Source organism: Periplaneta americana, chromosome 1 (assembly GCF_040183065.1).
Source record: "Periplaneta americana isolate PAMFEO1 chromosome 1, P.americana_PAMFEO1_priV1, whole genome shotgun sequence".
NCBI classification, from domain to species: Eukaryota; Metazoa; Arthropoda; class Insecta; order Blattodea; family Blattidae; genus Periplaneta; species Periplaneta americana.
In genome coordinates this window covers 107,929,863-107,954,789 of record NC_091117.1, presented here as the reverse complement: position 1 = coordinate 107,954,789, position 24,927 = coordinate 107,929,863, and the positions used below count along the sequence as shown (strand labels likewise).

General features: G+C 36.9%; 2 protein-coding genes across 3 annotated transcripts in view; one reads left to right on the top strand and one right to left on the bottom strand.

The window, feature by feature from the left end:
- Positions 1-24,927, top strand: part of KrT95D (phosphofurin acidic cluster sorting protein KrT95D) — a 1,059,178-nt gene that overhangs the window by 340,212 nt on the left and 694,039 nt on the right. The window lies entirely within an intron of this gene.
- On the bottom strand, positions 15,770-17,372 carry LOC138709189 (uncharacterized). Its single transcript, XM_069839776.1, has 2 exons — positions 17,103-17,372; positions 15,770-16,965 (listed from the first exon to the last, which is right to left on the bottom strand). The coding sequence occupies exons 1-2, from the start codon at positions 17,128-17,130 to the stop codon at positions 15,821-15,823; spliced, it is 1,173 nt and encodes a 390-aa protein (XP_069695877.1). The 5' UTR covers positions 17,131-17,372; the 3' UTR covers positions 15,770-15,820.

Below are 24,927 nucleotides of genomic sequence, written 5' to 3'. Positions count from 1 at the left end.
TTTCATGAGAAATGTAAGTTTCGAGGTCTCTTAAACACGATTTTGTCGCTTTATTCTTATTTAGTTATATTTGAATTGGCGAAAAGTTGTCTTGTATTACTCTACCGAGGCGAATGGGCTCCCGGGCGTAATGTGAACTATAGCGATCACGCTATTCGAACGCAGGAATAGTACAGGTGGCGGGCTGCAGGACTCCACTGGCCTCGGTCGAGTAATACACAAATGCCTAGACAGAAGCAGTCGAATTTAATAATAAGTCTTTTGATGAAAAGTAGGTATGTTATAAATAATATCTTTGAAATATAGATTTAACAAAGTGATCTGTGGTGCGACAGCCCATAAAGGGCCAAAGTCGACCAGTCGACTACTGCCCTCATGCCCACATGACTCACTAGAAGTGACTTAAGCCTTGGTGCGAAACCTTGTTGCTTTGTTACCACACGTTAACAGTGATGCTGGAACGTATTCTAATAAAAATGAAACGCCATTTTTATTTATGCCAAATTACGTAATCGTTGTTGAAGTACCAATAATACATTTTGAAAGTAATATTCAGTCCGTAGTCTACACATACTTACTTATATTCAAATACATTAATGTTAACAGTATGTTACGTAAGTACGGACGTGAATTGATAATATTAGAACATCCAATTAATGCAGGCATGTCAGAAATCAGACACTGAAAGTGCAGTGTATGTGCGCGGAACGCCGGTCTGTGCAGATTGCGTCATTCACGTGTTGCTCTTACCAGTTCTTAGCCGAAGGGATGTACAAGATTCTATTCTGCACTTCTGGTGTTCAATTAAATTGACATTTGGACATTATAAACACACTTAGCAGAAGGAAAAAACACAATTATTGTCAGTGTCTATATTTGACAATAATTGTAACACAAGAAACAATAGACTTACTCAGTTATACAAATCAAGCTTTCAGGTATAACTCCCTGTAAAGTTAATTTGAATAATTTCGAGGGAAAAATTGTTCCGGGACCGGGTATCGAACCCGGGACCTTTGGTTAAACATACCAATACTCTCCCAAATTTTCCCCTCGAAATTATTCAAATTAACTTTACAGGGAGTTATACCTGAAAACTTGATTTGCATAATATACGTCACTGTACGTAACAGAAAACCACAATTTAAGTCACATAGAGTTAGTGTGCACTCAATGTTGGTTGCTTGACGGTTGTCAGCCCACTTTGAGGTCTGTGGATAAAGAGGAAAAATTGGATCGGTACCGGGTAGAGTTCCCGGGTAGCTCAATTGGGAGAGCGTTGGTACGTTTAACCAAAGGTCCCGGGTTCGATACCCGATACCGGAACAATTTTTCCCTGGAAATTATTCTTACTCAGTTATAATTCACAAAGCAGCCGTTTGTAAAGAATCATTTATTTACATGATTTGTATACAGTATTTGAAGAAAATATAAATATTGCAGTAATTTCGAAACAAAAAACGAACACAGTATTTCATTTTACGTAGTAGGTACTGATTATTTCAAAGTAATACTCTTTCATTGTTCCTCAACCATTATTGGGACCATTGGTGCACAAATGTTAAAGAAAATATTTTACTCCCAATTACATGCAATAGGACATTGTGAGGCTTTTACACTGGAATCATTTCCTTGCTGTATATTAATATAAATTCACATTATTATTAATAAATTGGATAAATTAAGCTTGAATTTAAATTTATAAAGTTTATTTGGAAAACTTTTAGAGCAAGTATCAGCAAGTTGGGAGGGTTACTGAATTGAGTTAAAAGAGTAGTTCCCAAGCTGTGAAGCGAGGACATTTTCTTTATGTCAGGTTTAAAGATTTATTAACGTAAGTATATTAAGATAATATAATAACGTGAGATGTAAAATTCGCCATTATGTATTATTTTTCCAGAAAAATTTTCCGCCTTACAAATAGTTGCTTTCTTCCTTCCCTTACAACCTCAAGACCCTCACATGTATTCTTCACTCAATATTCTCATCACTTATCAGCTTATCAAATAAAAGTTGTAAGTCGTCTAACCATTGATGGGTGTGTTAGTACAGAATCCAAAACAACATCATTGTCATGTTTGTCTTGCCGTGAGAGTACTAATTAAGAAATAAGAGCTGGCGAATATCATATTTTGAAAACTTTACTAATCTGATTTAAATTCTCACATCACTATTAGGTCCACATGATATGATGAAAGCCTTTCATTTTAAAATAATTGCTGGTGGCTGTGGAAAATATCATAACAGTTATGTTATATGATTCGTGATTTCTCTTCTTCGTTATATCTGTGGACTCCTCACTTTAGTTTTCATAACGCATTCACAATCACAGCTCAATGAGCACACCCGTACTGATCTGTGTTAATGAAACCAAACCTGTTCTGCTGTTGCAGGTAATGTACAGCCCTGTCGCGTTCCCCTCCAAGCCGATTCACTCCTTCCAGGTAGGGAAATAGGAACTGCACATCGCACAGAGACTGCACAATGTGCAGAGTTTTGACATGCCTGAATTAATGTATATTGTATCACAGATTGAAGGCCATATGGGATCGAAACAGATGGTAAAAGGTTGTACAATTTCCGCTTCGCAGATGTTAAAGTACTAATAGGACCCTCAGCGAGAGAATTAAGAGCATTACTAAAAGTAAACCACTCATGGTTGTTGACTTGCAAATGAATCCAGAAAATTCAACCACCAACAATTGAAGAAAGGGTATATCGATAAATGGAGTCAAACTAAGAATACACAGAAGAATTCACCTATGTAGGATAAATTGTTTCAATTAACAATAGAGCCCGGAGTGAAATCTCAAGACGCATTTCCACTGTGTGGGTAAAATTTTGTAGCTTAAAAATCATTCTTTTGGGTAGAACATTAGTGGTCTCAAAGAAGAGTCCGTGTGTATACTTCCAACCCTCATCTACGGCTCACTGACTTGGCAACCGACAAGTAAAGATAGAGAATAAACACCATTCTGCCAAAGGAAGATACTGGGCATTAGTATTAAAAGACCGGCGACGGAATGGAATCATTAGAATTAGAAGGAATATCCAGGATACGGGTTCGGCTCCAGGAGCCTCAAATGGAAATCGGCAGGTCATGTGGCATGTCGAGACAGCAACAGGTAGGCGCATCGACTCGCTTCTTGGAATCCCAGAATCTCCCGAAGAATTGTAGGAAGACAGACGACCAGATAGGCAGAGTTATAACCTAACTACTTTTCCATTTGGGAAAGAGGGCCTTGTCCTTATGGGATGCTCTAGGCTATTTTTATTTCCATTTATATCACCTACAGATGTGACCTCAATCTTCAAAGCTTAGTGCGTCTATCATGTCTAAACGGTGTCACACTTTTGATGAAACGACACTCGCTACAGTAGACATGCGTTCGACGTCGTTCCTTTGTTGAATTATCTGCATTTTTACTGAAAAAAAAATATATATATATATATATTTATACATAAAGAGTACATCACCACTTTCATTTTTAGTACGTTATATTACGACGCTTTATCATCATCTTAGGTTATTTAGCGTCTGAATGAGATGAAGGTGATAATGCTGGTGAAATGAGTCCGGGGTCCAGCACCGAAAGTTACCCAGCATTTGCTCATTAGGTTGAGGGAAAACCCCGGAAAAACCTCAACCAGGTAACTTGCCCCGACCGGGAATCGCACCCGGGCCAGCTGGTTTCGCAGTCAGACGCGCTAACCGTTACTCCACAGGTGTGGGCACCACTTTCATCTAACATATTATTATTATTATTATTATTATTATTATTATTATTATTATTATTATTATATTGCAAACAGTGTGATGTTATGTTTTTAGTTAGCAAGACAGCGTGGGTTTGATTTCCACTTGAGCCGATAACCTGGCTCGGTTTTCTCAGAGTTTGTTCCCAACTAATTATAAAGGCTGCGAAGGTGAGATAATTCAATAGGAATGACCACATCTCTCCAGATATCATCTCCCTATCCCCAGTCCCACAACATTAAATTAATAAGCTCGTAGCTGATACAGCATCGTTAAGTAATCGTTTAGAACATACTAAATGTATCGAGATACTCCAAAAAAGGTGGATTGTGGATCCTTACAATGATTTGTCCAATATTTCCTTAAAATGGGAAGGCAAACTTATAGTGAGGTTTGAGTAACTACCTTAGATAATGTATTGGTATTATCTACCCTGTTGATGAGTAAGCTGGAGCCGTTGGCGATCTCTTCAACACACATACATAGTAGGAATACATTTGATACATTTACAAGTTAAAGCTGGTTCATGTGGCATCATCTTGTCAAATAATCCGATAAACCAGTTCTAGTTGAACCCATTACATTAATATGAAGATATTCATGGTTCCTCTCACCATTCCCTTTTTATATTTGCTCTTCATTCTTGTTACATAACTTTCGCAGAGTCTGAATAATAAACAGTTATCGAATAAGTAGCCAACTGTATGCCACCGATGATTGTAATTATCTTAATATTAAGTAAATAATTTAAATAATTGTTTCGTTATAAAATGCAACGTGAAAATCTAAATGTGTAATTTTGGGACTTTTTAATGGGAACACTGTTTCTGCTTGTTTCTGCGGTTGACTATGTTGTCTTGCGGTTTTGAGTCTCGTAATTTCATCCTAGTTGCGCCTATGTAATTAACTGATTCGTTGCTTTTGTTCATAATTACTTGAAACAGTTGACATTTGAATATTGTCTTTATGTTGAGAATCCTTGAATGGGATATCTCTAAATGTTATGGCAGTTTAGAGATTATTCTGCGTGTAGTACAAATTTATTTAATTCCACGAAATGTTGGAGATATTAAATCTGAACAAACGATGGAAACTGCAGAATCTTAAGAAACTAAACTATTTGAGGGGGTGAAATCTTATGTTGCGTGATCGATGTGTGGTTATTATAAAATTGACATTATAAAACTGGATTGTGGACTGATTTAAAGACCAATCGTGTCATTTTCGTGTAGAGATTGAGAAGTGGAGCACGTGAAATCCAAGTTAGAATAAGATGTTGGAGGAGCACTTGTACAATTCAAGTTAAGATACTGATTTCGGAGCAACACATGTACAATTCAATTTAGAATACGGATTTCGGAAGAGCACGTGTGGAGTCTCAGAGTACGAATGTCGGAGAAGCACGGGTACAATTCCAGTTAAAATACGAATGTCAAGGGAGCTCGTGTACCATTATTGAAGTTAGAATAGGGATTTCGGGGATCCTGCTTCTCTCTAATTGCCAATTCTTTACAGTTTCGGATTAAAGTAACGTAGGCCGATTTTCATACAAAGTTATACGACACACACAACATATTAATGACACCTCAATGTTGATGGCGAGCTTATGTGAGAGCGGCAGTCAACCTCCGGGTTTCTTAAAAGCCATAAGTCAGTAAGTAAGTAATAATAAGAATAATAATAGTAATAATAATAAATAGTGTCGTTCAGAGCATACAATAAACACAATTTTTAGATGCACAAAATAAAAAAAAGAAGTGAGATAATAGGTTAAGTAGCAAGAGTTCTCATATGATAGGCATTATAGGAAAAAATGATGAGAGAAAAATAGAATAAAATGTTAATGAAAAAAGTCACCAGAATCTTCTAGTGTAGGCTTTCACAGCCGGCGTTAATGGCGTGAGTGTTTTCCGGGCTACAATGGGGTGAGTATTTTCCGGGTTTAGAGGTCATGCTCTACTTGTGATGTTACGTCCAGACTTTCCTCTACAGCTGCGGTAGACATCATCAATGGCAAGGCACTCTAGGTCGTAGTCATAGACTTACTAAATAACCGCTAGACCACTCACTGGCGCTAGTGTTATGCTCCCAAATTGGACAGCCGACGGGCGGCCATTTGTTTGCTCCGTGTTATGTTACAGAATGCGAACTATTGTACTTATACGGCTGTTTATGCTTCAAGTTTCCTCTGAGTAAAGATTCCCTTAACCGAAAGTGGATAAGTGCAATCCCCAGAGAGAATTTCTACCCTACAATGAAACATTCAGTGTGTTCAACTCATTTCCAAGATAGTTGTTACTTTTCAAACTACGTTAATACCATATAATTATTATTTTTCATCCACTCCATATCCTTCATTTTCTGCAAACAGCTGTTGTTTCAGTGCATACATGAATAATTATTCGCCTCCTTGAGAATTCGCCGAATTTAATAATATAATAACTGTAGGCCTATAAATTATAAAAAGTTAATTTCTTAATACGACTGATTGAAAATAAGTATTGTCTTAGTTACGGATTAATGACAGTTTCTTATACTACTACTGCTACAACTACTTTCTGCTGCTACTGCTCCTGCTGCTGCTGCTGCTGCTGCCGCTGCTACTGCTACTGCTGCTGCTTGCTACTGCTACTACTACTGCTTGCTACTGCTGCTGCTTGCTACTACTGCTACTGCTGCTGCTACTGCTACTACTGCTGCTACTGCTACAGCTGCTGCTGCTTGCTACTGCTGCTGCTTGCTACTGCTACTACCACTACTGCTACTGCTACTACTGCTACTGCTGCTGCTGCTTGCTACTGCTGCTGCTTGCTACTGCTACTACTACTACTGCTACTGCTACTACTGCTGCAGCTGCTTGCTCCTGCTGCTGCTTGCTACTACTGCTACTGCTGCTGCTGCTACTGCTACTACTGCTGCTACTGTTGCTGCTACTTGCTACTGCTGCTGCTTGCTACTGCTACTACTGCTGCTGCTGCTATTGCTACTACTGCTACTGCTACTGCTGCTGCAGCTGCTTGCTACTACTGCTGCTGCTACTGCTACTACTGCTGCTACTGCTGCTGCTTGCTACTGCTGCTGCTTGCTACTGCTACTACTACTGCTGCTGCTACTTGCTACTGCTGCTGCTTGCTGCTACTGCTCCTGCTACTGCTACTGCTACTTCTGCTCCTACTACTGCTGCTACTACTACTACTGCTACTGCTGCTGCTGCTAATTATTATTATTATTGTTATTATTATTATTATTATTATTATTATTATTATTACTATTATTATTATTTTTTTTATTTTATACAGCAATTTAATCTACAGATTAAATTGAAAAGTAGACATTAATTCTTTTATTAACCGTGGTTATGAATATTCACATTCAGAGTTCCTATGAAAATAATGCAAGCCTGACAGCCAGAGTTGCTGGGTATCCCAATTTAGGCGGGAGTCTCCCAATTTCCTGGTTGAATCCCGATAAAGCGAATTGAGGATTGATAAAAAATCTAGATTTGAAAGATAATAGTCTAGCACGTAATTTAAAGAAATTAGTCTGCATTCCCTATTATTCGATATTTTTATTTATATATTGACTCAAATGGTAACATTGTAAACATAGAGGTAACACGCGGAAATTTTGCAAGTCTATGAGATAACCCATCTCATTGCCGTAAGACAACTTTACTCGCAAGATAATAGTTCTCCTAGTTCTACCGCATTGTTGATTAATTCGTTTCGATACCTAGTTGCTGTTCTCGCAATTAATATTGTGTATTTTAGGTGCGTTGAGTGGCGAAAAAAATAGCGTTTTGATATCGTATTTTACACTAATAACAGACATATACAATTGCTGTATTTTATAGTGCAGTGAACTATGTTTAAACATGGATTCATCGTCAGATATACTGTTGGAGTACCGGTTCCGAAAAAGAAAAGTTGCAAAATTAATTTAGTAGCGAATGGTTAAAACATATTCGTGGTTAATAAAAGAAAAATGATTAGCCTGTAGTATTTACTGCAACTATGTGTCATTCGTATTTTAGTGTTTCTCAAGGAGGCGAATATTACATTAAAGCACGCGAATACTAATTTGCAGAAAGCAACTATAAATCTTATGATAAAGTGTTGATAAGTCTAATGTCATAAGTTAGCTTCTGATATCCCGATTTCCCTCGCAGAAAAAACCTAGCAACTCTGCTGAGAGCAGAAACACGTTATTAAAGGTATCTGGTGAAGGAAGCTTTGTTCCTGTAAACAAAAACATTTAGCTTTCGGATACGCTGTGCAACACGTTTTCAAATAGCTGTTTCCAAATCCCGCGCGTTTTCTACCAAACAAATGGGGGCTTTCCACTACTTCAATTTGGGAACATATTTCTCACTTCTCCGCTACGGCGTGGTAGGGGCTCGGTCGTAGTGATCTCAGCGTACCAGGGACGACAATAGACCACAGCATCTTAGTCCAAAAAACCACTCACCCAGGTCACCAGAATGTCTAGGATAGACGATACATGGAAGCATATAGTACAACATTAACTTGTCATAACAGTTACTTAGTCTAACTTCAGCAGTTTCAAGGATCGGCAGCCTTTGATTTCAGGTGACACAGAGTTCCAGTGACGAGAAGTAGCACAGTGAAGGGTGAGGAAAAATCTAGAAGGCTGGAAGAGAAGTTGGCTGCACGTCCACTGAAATTAAGATGAGAGAACTTAAGAAACAAGTTTGATGACATCGTAAAGTGGCTTAAATTTGGTTAAAGGGTTTTTTAATCGTGCGTATGAGTAATTAGAGAGTTTTCACACCCTACTGGTCCGCTAAACGATTAACGCTATGTTGACGTCATTGATGAAAGTTCGAATCCAAGCATTCACCTCACGTTCTTTCAATAGCGAACGCTCTGTCTCTAGACGGTTGTGAGTACTCGCTCCTTTAACTCGCCGTAACTCGGAAGTCAGTAAAGATTTTGAGTAGGAACCGCATTTAAAAGGAATTTCCTTTCTTTTTCAACATTTCGCTTTGACTTTCCCATGTAAAGTGAAAAATAAAAAAAGTTTGCAGCTTACCACTTTTTGAAGGTGTAAATGTCTATTCTGAACAGATCACATCAAAGTTAGTATTTGTTTCCTCACTTAAAAAAAAAAAAAAAAAAAAGAGTTTTATTTCGATTTGTTTTCTATGCGTCCTTATTATACATTGAGCTAACAATATAGCGCGATTGATTATCATAGGCGCTACGACATGATAAATGTTTAACGGAGTGGGAAATATCGTATAATAGAGTCTTACGTTTCATGTATGGTGAGTCCTTATCAACACAACTTGGCGCGTCCTTAGATTGGGGATAGAGGAGACGGTCTCCAGATGTGAAGGGTAGCTGCGAATATATTGAAAAAGCAGTCGCGGACGGCCGATAAGGGGTGGTCCTCCATCTTGTGGGTTGGGCGAAGCGTTAACAACCCATTATCATAAAAAAACAGCTTGTTTCCAAACCACAACATAAGCCTCGGAATGGGACTGATTCTCTGGCACGACCACTGCAAAGAGAGAAGGTTATGAGATTTGGTACTTGGAATGTAAGAAGTCCTTATGGAACAGGAGGGATAATGTTAGTAGGAAAAGAACTAGCTAGATATAGAATAGATTTTGTGGGAATACTGGAGGTTACGTTAGATGGGAATGGCATATCACAAATAGGAGATTATAGTTGTATTATGGGGAAGAAAATAATAATCACCAATTAGGAACAGGATTTTTTATCCATAAAAGAATAAAATCAACACTAAAAAAGTCGAATTTATCACTGACAGGTTATCGCATTTCGTGCTTAAGGGTAGATAGTGCGATATCTTAGTTACAAACGCTCACGCCCCTACAGAAGAGAAAGACGACCATATAAAGGATAGCTTCTGTGAGGAATTGGAGCACACTTTTGATCATTTAACTAGATATCACATGAAAATTTTATTGGTGGATTTCAATGCTAACGTAGGACGGGAGGATATTTTTAAACCAACTATTGGAATATAGAACCTACATGTAACTAGTAATGATAATGGAGGTAGGTTAGTCAACTTCGCCACATGCAAAAATTTAATTGTCAAAAGTACAACATTCCCCCATAAGGATATACATAAATAAACTAGGACTTCTCGAGACTGATTGACACACAACCAAATAGATCGCATCTTGATAGAGCCACCGGCGTGGTTCAGTCGGTTAAGGCACTTGCCTGCCGGTCTGAAGTTGCGCCCGGGCGCGGGTTCGATCTCCGTTTGGACTGATTACCTGGTTGGGTTTTTCCGAGGTTTTCCCCAACCCTAAGGTGAATGCCATCTAATCTAGGCGAATCCTCGGCCTCATCTCGCCAAATACCATCTCGCTATCACCAATCTCATCGATGCTAAATAACCTCGTAGTTGATACAGCGTCGTTAAATAACCAATTAAAAAACATCTTGATAGATAAACGGAGACATACTAGTATAGAGTCCACACCTATGGAGTAACGGTTAGCGCGTCTGGCCACGAAACCAGGTGGCCCGGGTTCGAGTCCCGGTCGGAGTAAGTTACCTGGTTGAGATTTTTTCCAGGGTTTTCCTTCAATCCAATATGAGCAAATGCTGGGTAACTTTCGGTGCTGGATCCCGGACTCATTTCACCGGCATTATCACCATCTCATTCAGACGCTAAATAACCTAAGATGTTGATAAAGCGTCGTAAAATAATCTACTAAAATAAAAAATAAATACCAGTATAGTAGGCATTCGAACATTCAGGGGGACAGACTGTAATTCTGACTATTATTTGATAATTAGCGAATTAAGAGAAAGACTGTCAGTAGCCAAGCGAGTAGAGGAACAAGTTAATATTAGGAGTTTCAATATTCCGAAATTAAAAGACAAGGAAACTAGGCAACATTATCACGTCGAAATTTCAAATAGGTTTGCCGCTTTGGAAAGTTCCGACGAAGTTGAGGAGGAGTTAGATGATAATAGCGTGTGGGAAAAGATCAGAGATTATATTAAAATTGCAGCTGAGCAGAGCATAGATTATTATGAAACTAAGAAAAAGAAACCGTGGTTTGATTAATATTGTTCCATGGTAGTAGACAGAATGAAACAGGCAAAATTGAGATTCTTACAGGATTCAGTTGAGGCGAATAGAGATAATTATTTCAATGAAAGACGGGAAGCATGTCGTACACTTAGGGATAAAAAGAGAGAGTACTTGAAGGAGAAACTGAATGAGGTAGAAACAAATAGTGAGAATAAAAACATTAGAGATTTATATAAGGCCGTAAAGAAATTTAAAAATGGTTATCAGGCAAGGGTAAACGTGATCATGGTGAGAATGGAGACTTGCTTGCGGACACTCATTCAGTCCTGGACAGATGGAAAAACTAGTTTGGGCAACACTACATGTACATAGACAAATAGAAATGATCGCGACAAAATTCAAATACAAACTGCTGAGCCATTTATACCCGAATCCATACTTTCTGAAGTCGAAATTGCGATAGAAAATCTGAAAATGTACGTCTCCAGGTATCGATCAAATTCCAGCAGAATTAATACGGGAGGGTAGAAGCACATTATCTAACGAAATTTATAAGCTTGTACTTGCAATTTGGGAGAAGGAAATTGTACCAGACCAATGGGAGGAGTCCATAATTGTACCTATTTTTAAGATGAGGGACAAGACTAACTGTAGTAAGTTGCGAGAAATGTCACTTTTATTAATGGTGCACAAAATTGTGTCCAATATTCTATTCAGAAGATTAACTCCATATATAGATGAAATTATTGGGGATCATGAGTGCGGTTTTAGGCGTAATAGATCGACTATTAATGACATATTTTGTATTCGACAAATATTGGAGAAAAAATGGGATTATAAAGGGTACAGTACATCACTTATTCATCAATTTGAAACAGGCATATTACTCGGTTAAGAGAGAAGTTTCATATAACATTCTTATTGAATTTGATATTCCCCAGAAACTATTTCGATTAATTAAAATGTGTCTCAATGAAACTTACAGCAGAGTCCGTATAGGCCAGCTTCTGTCTGATGCTTTTCCAATTCACTGGGGGCTAAAGCAAGTAGATGCACTATCACCTTTACTTTTTGGCTTTCCTCTAGAATATGCCATTGGGAATATCTAGGATAACAGACAGAGTTTGGAATTGAACGGGTTACATCAGCTGCTTGTTTATGCGGGTGATATGACTATGTTAGGAAAAAATCCACAAACGATTAGGGAAAACACGGGAATTTTACTTGAAGCAAATAAAGCGACAGGTTTGGAAGTAAATCCCGAAAAGAAAACGTATATGATTATATCTTGTGACCAGAACATAGTACGAAGTGAAAATATAAAAATTGGAAATTTATCCTTTGAAAAGATGGAAAAGTTCATATGTCTTGGAGAAACAGTAACAAACATAAAGGATACTCGGTAGGAAATTAAACACAGAATAAACACGAGAAATGCGTGTCATTATTCGGTTGAGAAGCTTTTGTCATGCAGTCTGTTCTAAGTTAGAATTTATAAGTCACTTATATTACCGGTTGTTCTGTATGGACTTGGACTCTCATCTTGAGAGAGTAACAGAGTCTACAGATGCTTGAGAATACGGTGCTTAGGAAAATATTTTGGGCTAAGAGGGATGAAAATATAGGAGAATTGAGAAAGTTATACAGAGTAGAACTACACTCATTGTATTCTTCACCTGACATAATTAGGAATATTAAATTCAGACGTTTGAAATGGGCAGTGCATGTAGCATGTATGGGCGAATATAGAAATGCATATAGAGTGTCAGTTGGGAGGCCGGAAGGGAAAAAGACCTCTGGGGAGGCCGAGACGTAGATGGGAGAATGATATAAAAATGGTTTTGAGAGAGGTGGGTTATATGATTGGGACTGAATTAATGTTGCTTAGAATAAGGACCAATGGCGGGCTTATGTGAGAGCAGCAATGAACCTTCGGGTTCCTTAAAAGCCCTTTGTGAGTAAGAGCCTTACGTTAAAGAAATACTGCACCGATCCCTTCCAATTCTTTACGAAGGTTTACCAACATGAACATACGTCACCAAATATGTCACTACTGACGTCAACATAGCGTTAGACGTTTAGAGGGTGACGAATGTGCGAAAACTCTTTATTGTTAAGTTACCTCGGTAGACAGTTTAAAAGTGGATTGCTGCCAAACGCTTTAAATGATTAATGATAAAGCACGTATCACCTTAATGGCATGGTTTCTTATTTTTCCTATTCCATTAACTGAAATTCTTAAAATATTATGGAAATACCCAGTTTTGTAAGAGTGACAGTCATGACATGCTGGAGGCACATTATACTGTACATGAAGGCCAGTTTCATCATGTATAATAGGAGTGTCTTACGCCAAACTTCTCCGACAGATCGCGCAGATGTAACAGCCGGTATGCGCTTACCGCTTCTTACTAGTTTGTACAAACTTTACGGCATTCAAAATATTATTTTTACGTGAATTAGTAATTATAAAAAATGGATTCGTCCTTTTCTGATCCAGATGCGATGCGGAATAATATACGGTCAATGAAGGTTGCTAATTTAAAAGCAGAACTGAAGAAAAGAGGTGGAAAAACAAGTGGAAACAAACGCGAATTATTAGAAAGGTAGGTTAAACTGTTTGTTATGGCAACAAATTGTTTTACTTTATTTTTGGGTTAGAAATTGAGTGAAATTTTATTGCACAATGTTTTATGCAAATATATACTGTATATTCCATATCTATTTTTTTTAGGTTAGAAGCTTATATGAAGCTTCATTTCCAGAAGACATCAGTGTCATTGGCTGCTACCGGTAGGCCTACATTAGATTTTCCAAAAGTGCTTGATGGATTTCAAGAAATTGTATCAGCTCATCGGAGTGAAATAAAACTGTCAAGCTTTGAATTGATGAACTACTTTATTTTCAGAAAGTCAGAAATTGATGGTTACTCAGTTTCGAATTATAGATCATTGTGTGATTCAGGTTATAGGTTAATTAATGACAGATTCATTAACTTTATTAAATGCTATGTAAATTCCAGTGCAGTGTTTATAATTAGTCAAGTGAAATCAGAATACACAAAAAACAAAAAATATGAAGTGAAACTAGTATTAAATAAGTCTAGTATTATATCAGGAGCAGACTGTGAATGTGTTGCAGGAGCAGGTCCCAAGGCCAGTTGTAAACATATTGCCGCTCTGTGTTACGCTTTAGAGCATTTCTCCAAAAGTGGGGAAATAAAGTGTGCTCAGACTTGCACCCAAGTTCTGCAAACATTTCATCGACCAGCCAATAAGAAAAGAACACAAAGTCCTAAAAAAGCGGAAGATCTACCACTAGCTCCAGATGCTCAGATGCCTTGTCATGAAGTGAGGCCTCTAAGTGGAATAAACCAAGAAGGATATGAAAATTATGTACATAAACTCATTCAAAGTTCAACACATAAACTCACTTTTTCATATGCTGTAAAAAAAGAGTCTGTTCCACTGATAGGTATAGTCCATGACCATTACTATAGTGTCGATCCATGACGATATTTGCAGAAACATTAGTTTCTGCTGATGAGGTGAAGAGAGCGCAAGTGGAAAAAACAACGCGAGAGCAGTCTCAACATTTGTGGTTCAAAGAAAGAGAATGCCGTTTAACAGCTAGCAATTTCGGAAAGATCTGTCGCACGAGGGATCCTGAGAAACTTGCTCGACAATTAAGAATGCGATCAAATTTTCAAAATAATAATATGAAGTGGGGTCTGCAAATGGAAGGTTTAGCAAGGATGAGATTCGAAGAAATTACTGATAATCGTGTTGTAAGGTGTGGACTAATAATTCATCCAGAAAAGAGTTACCTAGCAGCCTCTTGTGATGGACTTATAGGTAATGAAGGGGTTCTAGAATTAAAAGGACTTCCAAGCCAGAAAAATTATAAGATTTCTGTAAATGCAGTGCCATACCTTCAAATGATAGGACGGAATGTCGTACTAAAAAGAAATTACAACTACTTCTATCAGGTTCAAGGACAGTTATATGTGACAGGACGACAGTACTGCTGCTTTGTGGTGTATACAGCAGTTGACATGCTTATTATAGAAGTCGAGAGGGATAATGTTTTCATACAGGAAATGTCATTGCAACTAGATAAATTTTACAAGGAGTATTTTGTCCCATCACTTTTGTCTTAAATTGACTCCTGTATCTCATGGGTTAATAATGTGTCAGTGTTACTTAGTTGCAGTGAGATTACCTATATAAGAGGTATGCATGAAGATACCAGTATATAAATGAAGAGAGTTATATGAAAATATGTGGTTTATTATTGTTATTTTTCATCTGTCATGGTGTAAAATGTATTGTTTATTTTTATAACTAAAAACATGCTTGATATGAAAAGAATGTAATTTTATAGAGCTGATGCAAACAGTATGCTGTGTAAAGTATGACACCTTGACTTGACAAAAATATACCCATGGATTAGTTTAAACACATTCTCGCAAAATTATTTTCTTCCTGTTAATATTAGAAGTCCTTATTATCCAGCTAAAAATTTATATATTCTTTTAAATTACAACGTAGTGGGTAATACGGTTTGCATCAATTCTATGAAATTATGAAAAAGACATAAACATGAATTGAATTCTGAAAATTAAAACTACAATACGAAAAAGATAATAATAGCATGGCAAATTACAACTAGCTGTATTTGAGAAAAGTCTAAAATGCAAAGAAATAAAACTTTCACAAGAATAAAAATCACTAAGAAGTATGTTTAAGAAAACTTCAAACTTTTGTCATTTATAGAGCTTTTTTTTTTTTACAAATATTAATTGATTTTCTAGGTACTGAAACTACGTAGGTTAAAGTAGATTTATATTACGTATTTTTTAGTAAGTTGTGTTTGATTGTGTCCAATCTAATGATTCTATTGATTGATGAAATAAAAATACATTAAGACTAGGCCTAATATCCTAAACCAGAATTTTTCAATAATAAATAAATTTAACTAAACTACAGATGATTTTACACAGAACATTTTTATTTTACATCAGTGCTCTTTCATGATTGATTTTCTGAAGTTGCAGAGCATATAGCAGACAAATATTATTCTGCTGGATAAACGTATTTTGCTGTACTGCAGCTTTGATTGCAGGATTTTGTAAGTTTTTCCAAGCCCTATTGCCCTTTCTACATGGATCCTATTAGAGGCAATTCTCCTCGTCTCGATGTTTTCTGATGGGGAAAATTGTTTTTTGCCCTTCAGGAAAGGTGGAATGTTCAGTGACACACCTTTCACACATAGTAGATCTTGTATGTTGAAGCCCCTGTCAGCCATTACTGCATCTCCTTCTTCCAAGAGATCTAATAAGCCAGATCGTATAAATAACTGTCTATCTGAAATAGCACCCCCATATGCATCAGAAATGAAACAAATGAAACCTGAGGGATTGATCCCTATCAGCACCTTAACTGTATTACAGTTTTTGTAATTGGAAAATGTTGCTTGTTGGGCTGTTGGATTTTTAGGTTTCATTATAGACACCTCAGTAGCATCTATAATGACCCTGGTTGTGGGATATTTTTCCCTAAATGCAGGTGGGACATGTGATAAAACAGTTTTCTTATCAAGCCATATGTTCAGCTCTTTGAATTGACTGTACATAAAATTTGTCCAGACATTGAATATTTGACCCACAATATTCTTACTTATACCAAATGCTAGGCCTAACTCAACATCTGACTTGTTAGTTCTAAGTTTCATAACTGTGAGAAGGAAGCAATTTTCTGGTGAAAGGGGAAACACTTGTAATTGGAAACGATTTTCCCCAAGAGCAGCAAACACTAAATTAAAATGATTTCTGTCGGTGAAGGAAGTGAAAAGAAGCACAGCAGCTGGGTTACACATGACCCTGTTAATGTCTAGGATGCTACCCTGGTCTGTCTGCGTTCCAGTGTTTTGATATTCCACCACTGCAGAAGGAAGTTCGTGCTCATGATCGCATGATAGTTCAATTTCTTCGTAGGCCGATATCTGACATTCTGCCATTTCTATTTCTCCTGGTTCTTGGATGGGAGATCTGTCCAAGGATTTCTTCCTACTCTGAAACCTCTTCTCCCTTGTGGTTTGTCCTGTGGATCTCGACCATTTAAATACAGATGGAACGGCGTTCGATTTGAGTCGTGGTCTTTCCCCTAAAATAATAATAATAATAATAATAATAATAATAATAATAATAATAATAATAATAATGTTACGCAATGTAAACTGACATCGCTGTTTTATGAATGTAATTATGGTTCCTTAATTAGAATTAATAAACACCACTTACCTAATAAAGTGGTAACGAAATCTTCCATCTTAAAATGCTGAGAGCAGACCTTAATATTCCTTGTCACATTTTGTTTTTTTTTTAGTTTTTCCTGCGAATGACATGTAGCCACTGTTTCTTTAAAGTTTCCTGCTTAGGAAATTGATGATACGAAAACGGCCGACCTTGATTTTTGCACAAAGGAACACAACAGTAGTCAGGCATTGCAGTTTTCCGTATCCCCTTTTCATATATTATTATATAATAATTAAATATTAGTTGAGAACTGCACTGTAATATTACTTACGAACATAGACAAAATGCGAAAACAAATGAATCGCAAAAAGCGCATACCGGCTGGTACAGGGGAGACATCTATCGGTAGTAGTTCAGTACACTCCTATTACGAGCGTCCTTTTTTGTGACAAAAGACTGTTCACTAGCGTAAGTTATGGCAATTTACATACATTTTTACTCTTCCAAATCAGCATGTTGTTAGCACTGAAATCACTTAATGGTCAGTCGAACGTTAAATTGTACGCAGTTCTCTTGTTGCAGACAAACGAGCATGTTAAAGTCACCAAACCGGCATTTTCTTTAGAAATGAATGAAGATCGGGAAAATTTCCTCAATTTTGAAAGGACACTCGCTTTTTGAAATTAGTATTATTTTCTAGTATTTTTAATTTATTATATCTTCTGTCGGTTATTTAACAACGCTCTGTCAACTATCAGATTATTTTAACGTCGTTGGAATTGGTGATAGCGAGATAATATCTGGCAACATGAGGCTGAAAATTCGCCATGATATACTTTATATTCGCCTTACAATTGGGAAAACCTCAGAAAAATCCAACCACGTAATAGGCCAAGCGAGAGTGGAACCCATGCCCGAGCGGTATCTCTGAAATAGCAGGCAAACATGCTATGCCTAAGGTACGCCGGTGGCTAGGTCTGTATGAAATATGAATAGTTATTTTTCGAATTTTTTACTTGAAAATTTGTTGCTTTGCTCCAAAATGGTATCATTCACGAAAAGTTAATGATTACGCGTTTGTGCTTTGCATCCAAAATGTTTGTAGATGTGCATAGTCATACTAATATATCGCACTCCCAGTAAAAGTGCCGTAATTCGAAAATTGTGATTTGTAAATATATGCTATTTCTTAGTAAAGTACTGTTGTAAAAAGATGTTAATAACTAGGTACCAAAACCTTTGATAATTTACTATTTTATTATTAGAATATCGTGTCTCCAACTAGGAACGTTGAAATTATTTACGAAAGTAATATGTGATTTTCGACTGACGACTATTTTACTGGGTGTGCGATATGTCGCTGTTATTTCAAAACCTCGCAAATCCAATGACCATTGAAATCGTGGTGTTGAGCTTAACGGTTGCAAAATATGGGGCCTCAATAGTCTATGAACGCTTATAGAAGAGAGAACAATATATTTTCTGCAGAGAATAAAATACAAAACCACGTACAGTTTCCCTAGAAAAGAATGAGACGATTGAATATTCCTAAGTCTCAGATGTAAGACACTGCGCATGATCGGAGACCAAAGCACTTATACACAAGATAACGAATATTGAGTTACTTAAATTCAGGCTATTTGGTTTGTTACTAGCATCGTTCCGAAATTCACTTCAAAAACTACAAAAAATATGGTAATATGATGTAAATAATAGATAAATATATACATAAATCGTGTAGTTAAATCAACATTGGACCTTCATGACTAGATCGACACTACGTACTCCGGTTTCAATAGCTCAGACGCTAAGACTTCTGCGTGCTGTGTAGAAGAGTGCGAGTTCGATTCTTAGCCTACATAAACGATTTTTTTTGTCTAAATAACGTTGAAATAGAGTTTTACAAAGTCCTGAGATTAAGTGTTAATGATTGCAAACAATACAAAATTACAAATTATAATATTATAAACATTAATCTAATGAATCCATTTACACCATATATATATATATATATATATATATATATATATATATATATATATAGTGTAATAACAATTAGAATGAAATTAAAAAAAAAAAAAGTTTCCGAAATTTTAGTGTCCTTAGGCCTATGCCATTTGTTGAGTAATTATTACAATATTTAATTAGTAGCTTTCCCATATCTGTAAGAAATGCACTCGCACAAAACAATTTTTGTTAAAAGTGTGGGTTTGGACTATTTTATTCTCACCCCTTCAGTTGATTTTAAGTATTTTATCTACGTGTTTGTAATAGTTTTTAATTTAATGTAGCATTCAATTTTATTCATGTTATGACTGAATTGAAAAGCACTGTTGCAGTTATTGACTTATAAGATATATTAATACTAATTATTAAATGCATCTGTTAAATAACGAATTGCAGTATCTTTTGCAAAATCTTGAATGTTTAAGTTGTCAATAATATTTACATATTATATACTATAAGGCGTTAAAAAACAGGAGACGTTTCGGTTATACAGTGGAACCGACACGCTACTGCACTCGTATGAGCTACCGAGACAAGACAGTGACAGTAGCAGCAGTCCAGAATGTAGATCCCACAGCAGGTATTTCCATTCGGTACAGAGAAGCAATGATATTTTGTAACTCGAGCTATGTTGTGAAATCTTGGCCCTAAGTGGCTGTCTTCTTCGTGATCCTTCTTCTGGTCCTTGTCCTTGCTGTGTTCCTTGTAACAATTCTTGTTGTATTTGTCATGGTACTTATCGTGGATTTGGTCCTTTTCTTGGTTATTTCGTATTCCTAGTCGTGAACCATATCGTAGTCGTTATTGTAATCCTTGTTGGTGTTTTCCGTTGTTCATGTCGTCATCATTATCGTAGTTCTTGCCGTTTTTCTCGTGATTATTATCGTCATCTTGTTGCCTCTGTTGTAGTCCTAATCCTGGGCCTTGTTGTTTTTGTCATGGTTCTAATCGTGGCCTTGGCGCTTGTAATGCTTGTTATGGTCCTTCTTATGTCCATGTCGTAGTCCTGATTGTTATCCGTATCGCGATGCATGTCCTGATCTTTACTGCGGTCGTTATTCTTGTCTTTGTGTTCGTTTCGTGGTCCTATAATGGTCGTTGTTTCTTTGTCGTAATACTTGTCGTGGTCAATATTGTTGTCCAAGTCATGGTATCTTATTTCGTTCATTGTCGTGGTCCATGTCATGATATTTATCGTGGTCCTTGTCCTTATCGAGGTCCTTTTAGTGGTCCTTGATGTCTTTGCCATGGTCTTCATCGTGGTCATTGTTGTCTCTTATGGTTAATCTCTGCTTAGTTGGGGTACATATCACAGTGCTTGTTTCTACTGTAATGGCCTTTTTCGATCTTGTTTTTGTCATGGTCCCTATCGTGGCCTTGGTCCTTATCGTGGTCCATGTCGTGTCTGCCTTTTCCATTTCGCGTCCTTATATTGGTCTTAGTTGTCTCTAGCATGGTCCTTACCGTGATAATTGTTGCCTATGCCATGTTTTTTATCGTTAATATCGTTGTCTATGTCGTGGTCCTAGTTGTAATGGCCCTTATCGTTCTTTCTGTTATTGTCATGGTTATTATCGTGGACCATGTCGCGATTAATATCGTGGTTCTTGTCTTCGTCCATGTGACGCTTCATACATTGGTCCTTGTTGTCTCTGACATAGTCCTTATCGTGATCCTCATTCTTTTTGTCATGTTTTTAACGTGATCATTGTTGCCTTGTCGTGATGGTCCTTATCGTAGTCCTTGTCGTGATCCTTACCGTATTCAGTATCGCGGTCTTTAAAGTGATTCATGTTATGGTTCTTATCATCCTGAACCTTGTGGTGGACCATGTCGTGATCCTTATCGTAGTCCTCGCACTTATCCTTATCGTGATTCTTATAGTGGTCCGTATTCTCCTTCGCATAGTCCTTATCGCTGTCTTGGTCTTTATGAACTTTATCGCATTGATTGTCATGGTCTTTATCGTGATATTTATCATAGTGTTTGTCGTGACCGATGTCGTTATTTATATCGTGTTCCATGTCTTTGTTTTGTTGTTATCATGGGTCTTAACATCGTCCTTATCTTTGACTAAGTCCTTATGGTAATTATTCCGTTGTCCATGTTATGGTCATTACCGTGATCGTTATCGTAGATCTTGTAATGATCCTTGTTGTCTTTGCCATGGTCCTTATCGTGTTCACTGTTGTCTTTGTCATGTGCCTTGTCTTTGTTGTGGTCCTTATCGTGGTATTTGTTGTCTTTGTTATGATCCTTATCGTGGTCTTGGTTCTTATCGTGGTTCATGTCGTGACTTTTTATCATGAACCTTGTCCTTATCGTGGTCTAATTCGTAATTATTATCGTTATTATTTATTATTATTTATCCATATCGCGTTTCTTATATTGGTTCTTGTTTTCCTTGTCATGGTCCGTATGATGATTCTTATTATTTTGTCGTGGTCCTTGTTGTCTTTGACATGTCCCTTATCGTGATCTATGTTGTCTTTATTCTGGTCATTGTTAGCATTGTAATAGTCCTTATCGTCCTCCTTGCTGCTTTTGTCATGGTCCTTAATAACTATTTGTTTTCTTTGTCATAGTCCATATCTTAGTAAATTTCGAAGTCCTTATCGTGGTCCATTTCGTGTTATTTATCGTGCGGGAGTGCCGCAGGGCTCCGTATTAGGACCACTACTTTTCTCTATCTACATTAATGACGTATCAAAGAACTTACAGTATTGCCGATATCACCTCTATGCCGACGACCTACAACTTTACATACATTCCAGACCCAATACGATCAATGAATCGATTGACAAGTTAAATTGTGACCTAGCCACTGTCTCCACTTGGGCGGCCAATTTCGGACTCGCACTTAATCCAAGTAAGACTCAAGCCATAATTATTGGACATAAGCGTTTAGTTAACTCCCTTAATAACAGTAATCTTTCAGTTGTTACCCTTAACAACACGCTAATCCCTTATTCATCTGTCGTAAAAAATCTTGGCTTCTTTTTTGATAATAATCTAAGTTGGAATTTTCAAGTTAAAGAAACGATAAAAAAAATCTGTTCCTCCTTTCACTCTTTGAGTCGCTTGAGAAACTTCTTCCCCCAGCAACTAAAACTTACCCTAGTACAAACCCTAGTAATGCCGCACTTCGATTATTGTGACGTTTTGTTAAGTGACCTAAGTTCTGAACTGACAGTCAAGTTACAGCGAGCTCAGAATATGTGCGTCAGATACGTGTGCAACATCCGACGATATGATCACATATCACCGTCCTTCGCAAGTCTCTCGTGGCTCCGACTTAAAGAACGCAGAACTTTACACTCTTTGTCTTTACTCTTTCGAATTCTGCACACCTCAACACCAAATTACCTTTCGTCTCGTTTCTCTTATCTATACTCTAACCACGACGTAAATACCAGATCACTTATCTGTGGCACGCTAAATATACCCCTTCATAGAACATCTTGTTATTCCTCATCTTTTACAATATCCACCTCGCGTCAATGGAATTCCTTGTCACAAAGTATTAGGGGCTGCAAGACAACAAACACCTTTAAGAACAGCTTAAAAGATAACCTTATTAGCATTTCACTCCAATCATACTGATTTAAAATATTACTGACTATACTGTTGCTTTTTTCTTTAGACATCATCCAGATTGTGCTGCATTTTCAAAATTGTCTCATAATAATCTCTTTCTATTATCTAATATCATTTGAAATATATTAACATTCTATGTATTTTAGTTTAATTCTGCTACACAGTTTATTTCAGTGTTTAATTAATAGTTCATGGTATTTTGTTGTTTAATTCGTAAATAACTCTTGTATACATGTAACTCTCATCTAAATCAAATTGTTGAATTCTTTGTAAGTTCATGCATATGTATATACACTTTTTGCTGGTTGAGTAGAAGAGAAGGCCTTACGGCCTTAACTCTGCCAGCTAAAATAAATCATCATTATTATTATCATTATTATTATTATTATTATTATTATTTTTATTATTATTATTATAATCCTTGTGGTGTTTGTCGTGTTTCTTGTCGTATATTATCATGGTCCTAATTTCGGTCCTTATGCGGTCCTTGTTGTCTTTCTAATAGTCGTTTTCGTGGTCCTGGACCTTTTAATCCTTATGGTGGTCTATGCCGTGGCATAATCCTTGTCGTGGTGTATGTCGTGTTTCTTGTATGTAACCATGGACCTGATCTTTGTTCTTGTCGTGGTCCTTGTTGTCTTTGCCTTGGTCCTTACAATGTTCCTTGCTGTCTTTGCCATATGTCTACATTTGTCATTTCAGAATAATATTGTTTTTGCACTTTGGCGAATGACTTTCGTGTTACACGGTATATTTCAATATTTCATTAAAAAAAACGATCATGGACGTAAAAGAGACCTACACCAGAAATATACAGACAACTGATAACATTTTGCACTGGTGTGTACTTTGGAGTAGGATGAAAATAGGCCTACGCATGCACGACCGGATGTCTTCCTGGCTACGTCGATATCGAGTGAACCGCGCTGTGGAACTTTAACTTCCGATGACCAAGAGTCGTCTCATTCTTTTTAAGGGGAACTGTACATTCGAGAGCATTGATGGTCGGACATTAAAAACAAATACTGCGCACCATACTCCCACACCAGTGTATGGGGGGGTGGGGTGGCAATTGCAATGTGTAGATATGTGTATTGATGGTGGGAAGATGTAAACAACGAATGTTCATTCTTCCCCAAGAACAATAATGTTTGACTGCGAGGTTTGTGTTCAGTGTGAGGGGGGGGATGTCAGTGTTGGAAATTACTGTCTAAATGTTTCCGGTTAATAAATAATAAATATTTTATATGGAGTAATAAAAATAAGACATAAATTATAATTCGACATCGATTCCAAAATAAAAGAGTAAACATTTAATTTAATACTAAGAGACTTAAAAAGAAACATATCCGCCATTTGTATATTGGGGAAAAGGTGTAGTAGGTAGCATTTGTTTAAACCAATGCACTCGAGTATATTACTGTACCTTATATAGGAATGGTAACAGAATGTCGCCAAAAAAACTCGTGTAACTTGACTTTAACTATATAGTCTACAAGGTTTTGTATTAACGTGCAAGCTAACACAAAATAATGCGGTGTTTTGCGAAAGCACATTCTTACACACCATTTTAATTAGTGAACAATTTTGTTTTCTGGAATTTAGTATTTATTTATTTCTTCTGGTGTAGTTAAGGCCATCAGGCCTTCTCTTCCACAACACCAGGAATACAAATACAATAATAGAAATAAACAGAAAAAAACCACTATATACAAAGTAAAGCTACACAAGAAATAAAGAGAGAGAAAAAAACACTATAAACAAAGTAGGAATTGGTAGGTTTTAGAATAACAACGATGATATTTAACTTATATTTACGAATTCCTTTGTAGAAATTGAGTAGAAGAAAGCTATGACAAGATAGAAGAGATAGTTGAGAAGGAGAAGAAAGGAGCATGCGTAATCCTAATGCGCGACTGAAACGCAGTTGTAGATGAAGGTCAAGAGGGAAGAACAGTTGGAAAATATGGATTGGGAAGAAGAAATGACAGAAGAGAATCTTTGGTAAATGTATGTAAAAGAAATGCAATGATTGTTGGAAATACTTTATTCCAATAACATAAACGAAGAAGATATTCATGGATATGCCGAAGGGACGAAAGCAGATACCAGATAGATTACATACTGGTACAGGAAAGATTCCGAAATTGCTTTAAAATGCGAACACTTTACCAGAAGCAGATATTAACTCATCATGGCCTCTTGATAGGCAAAGTAGATATTCGTCGGAAGTAGATCAGAGGAAGACAAGTGATGGAGAAATTGA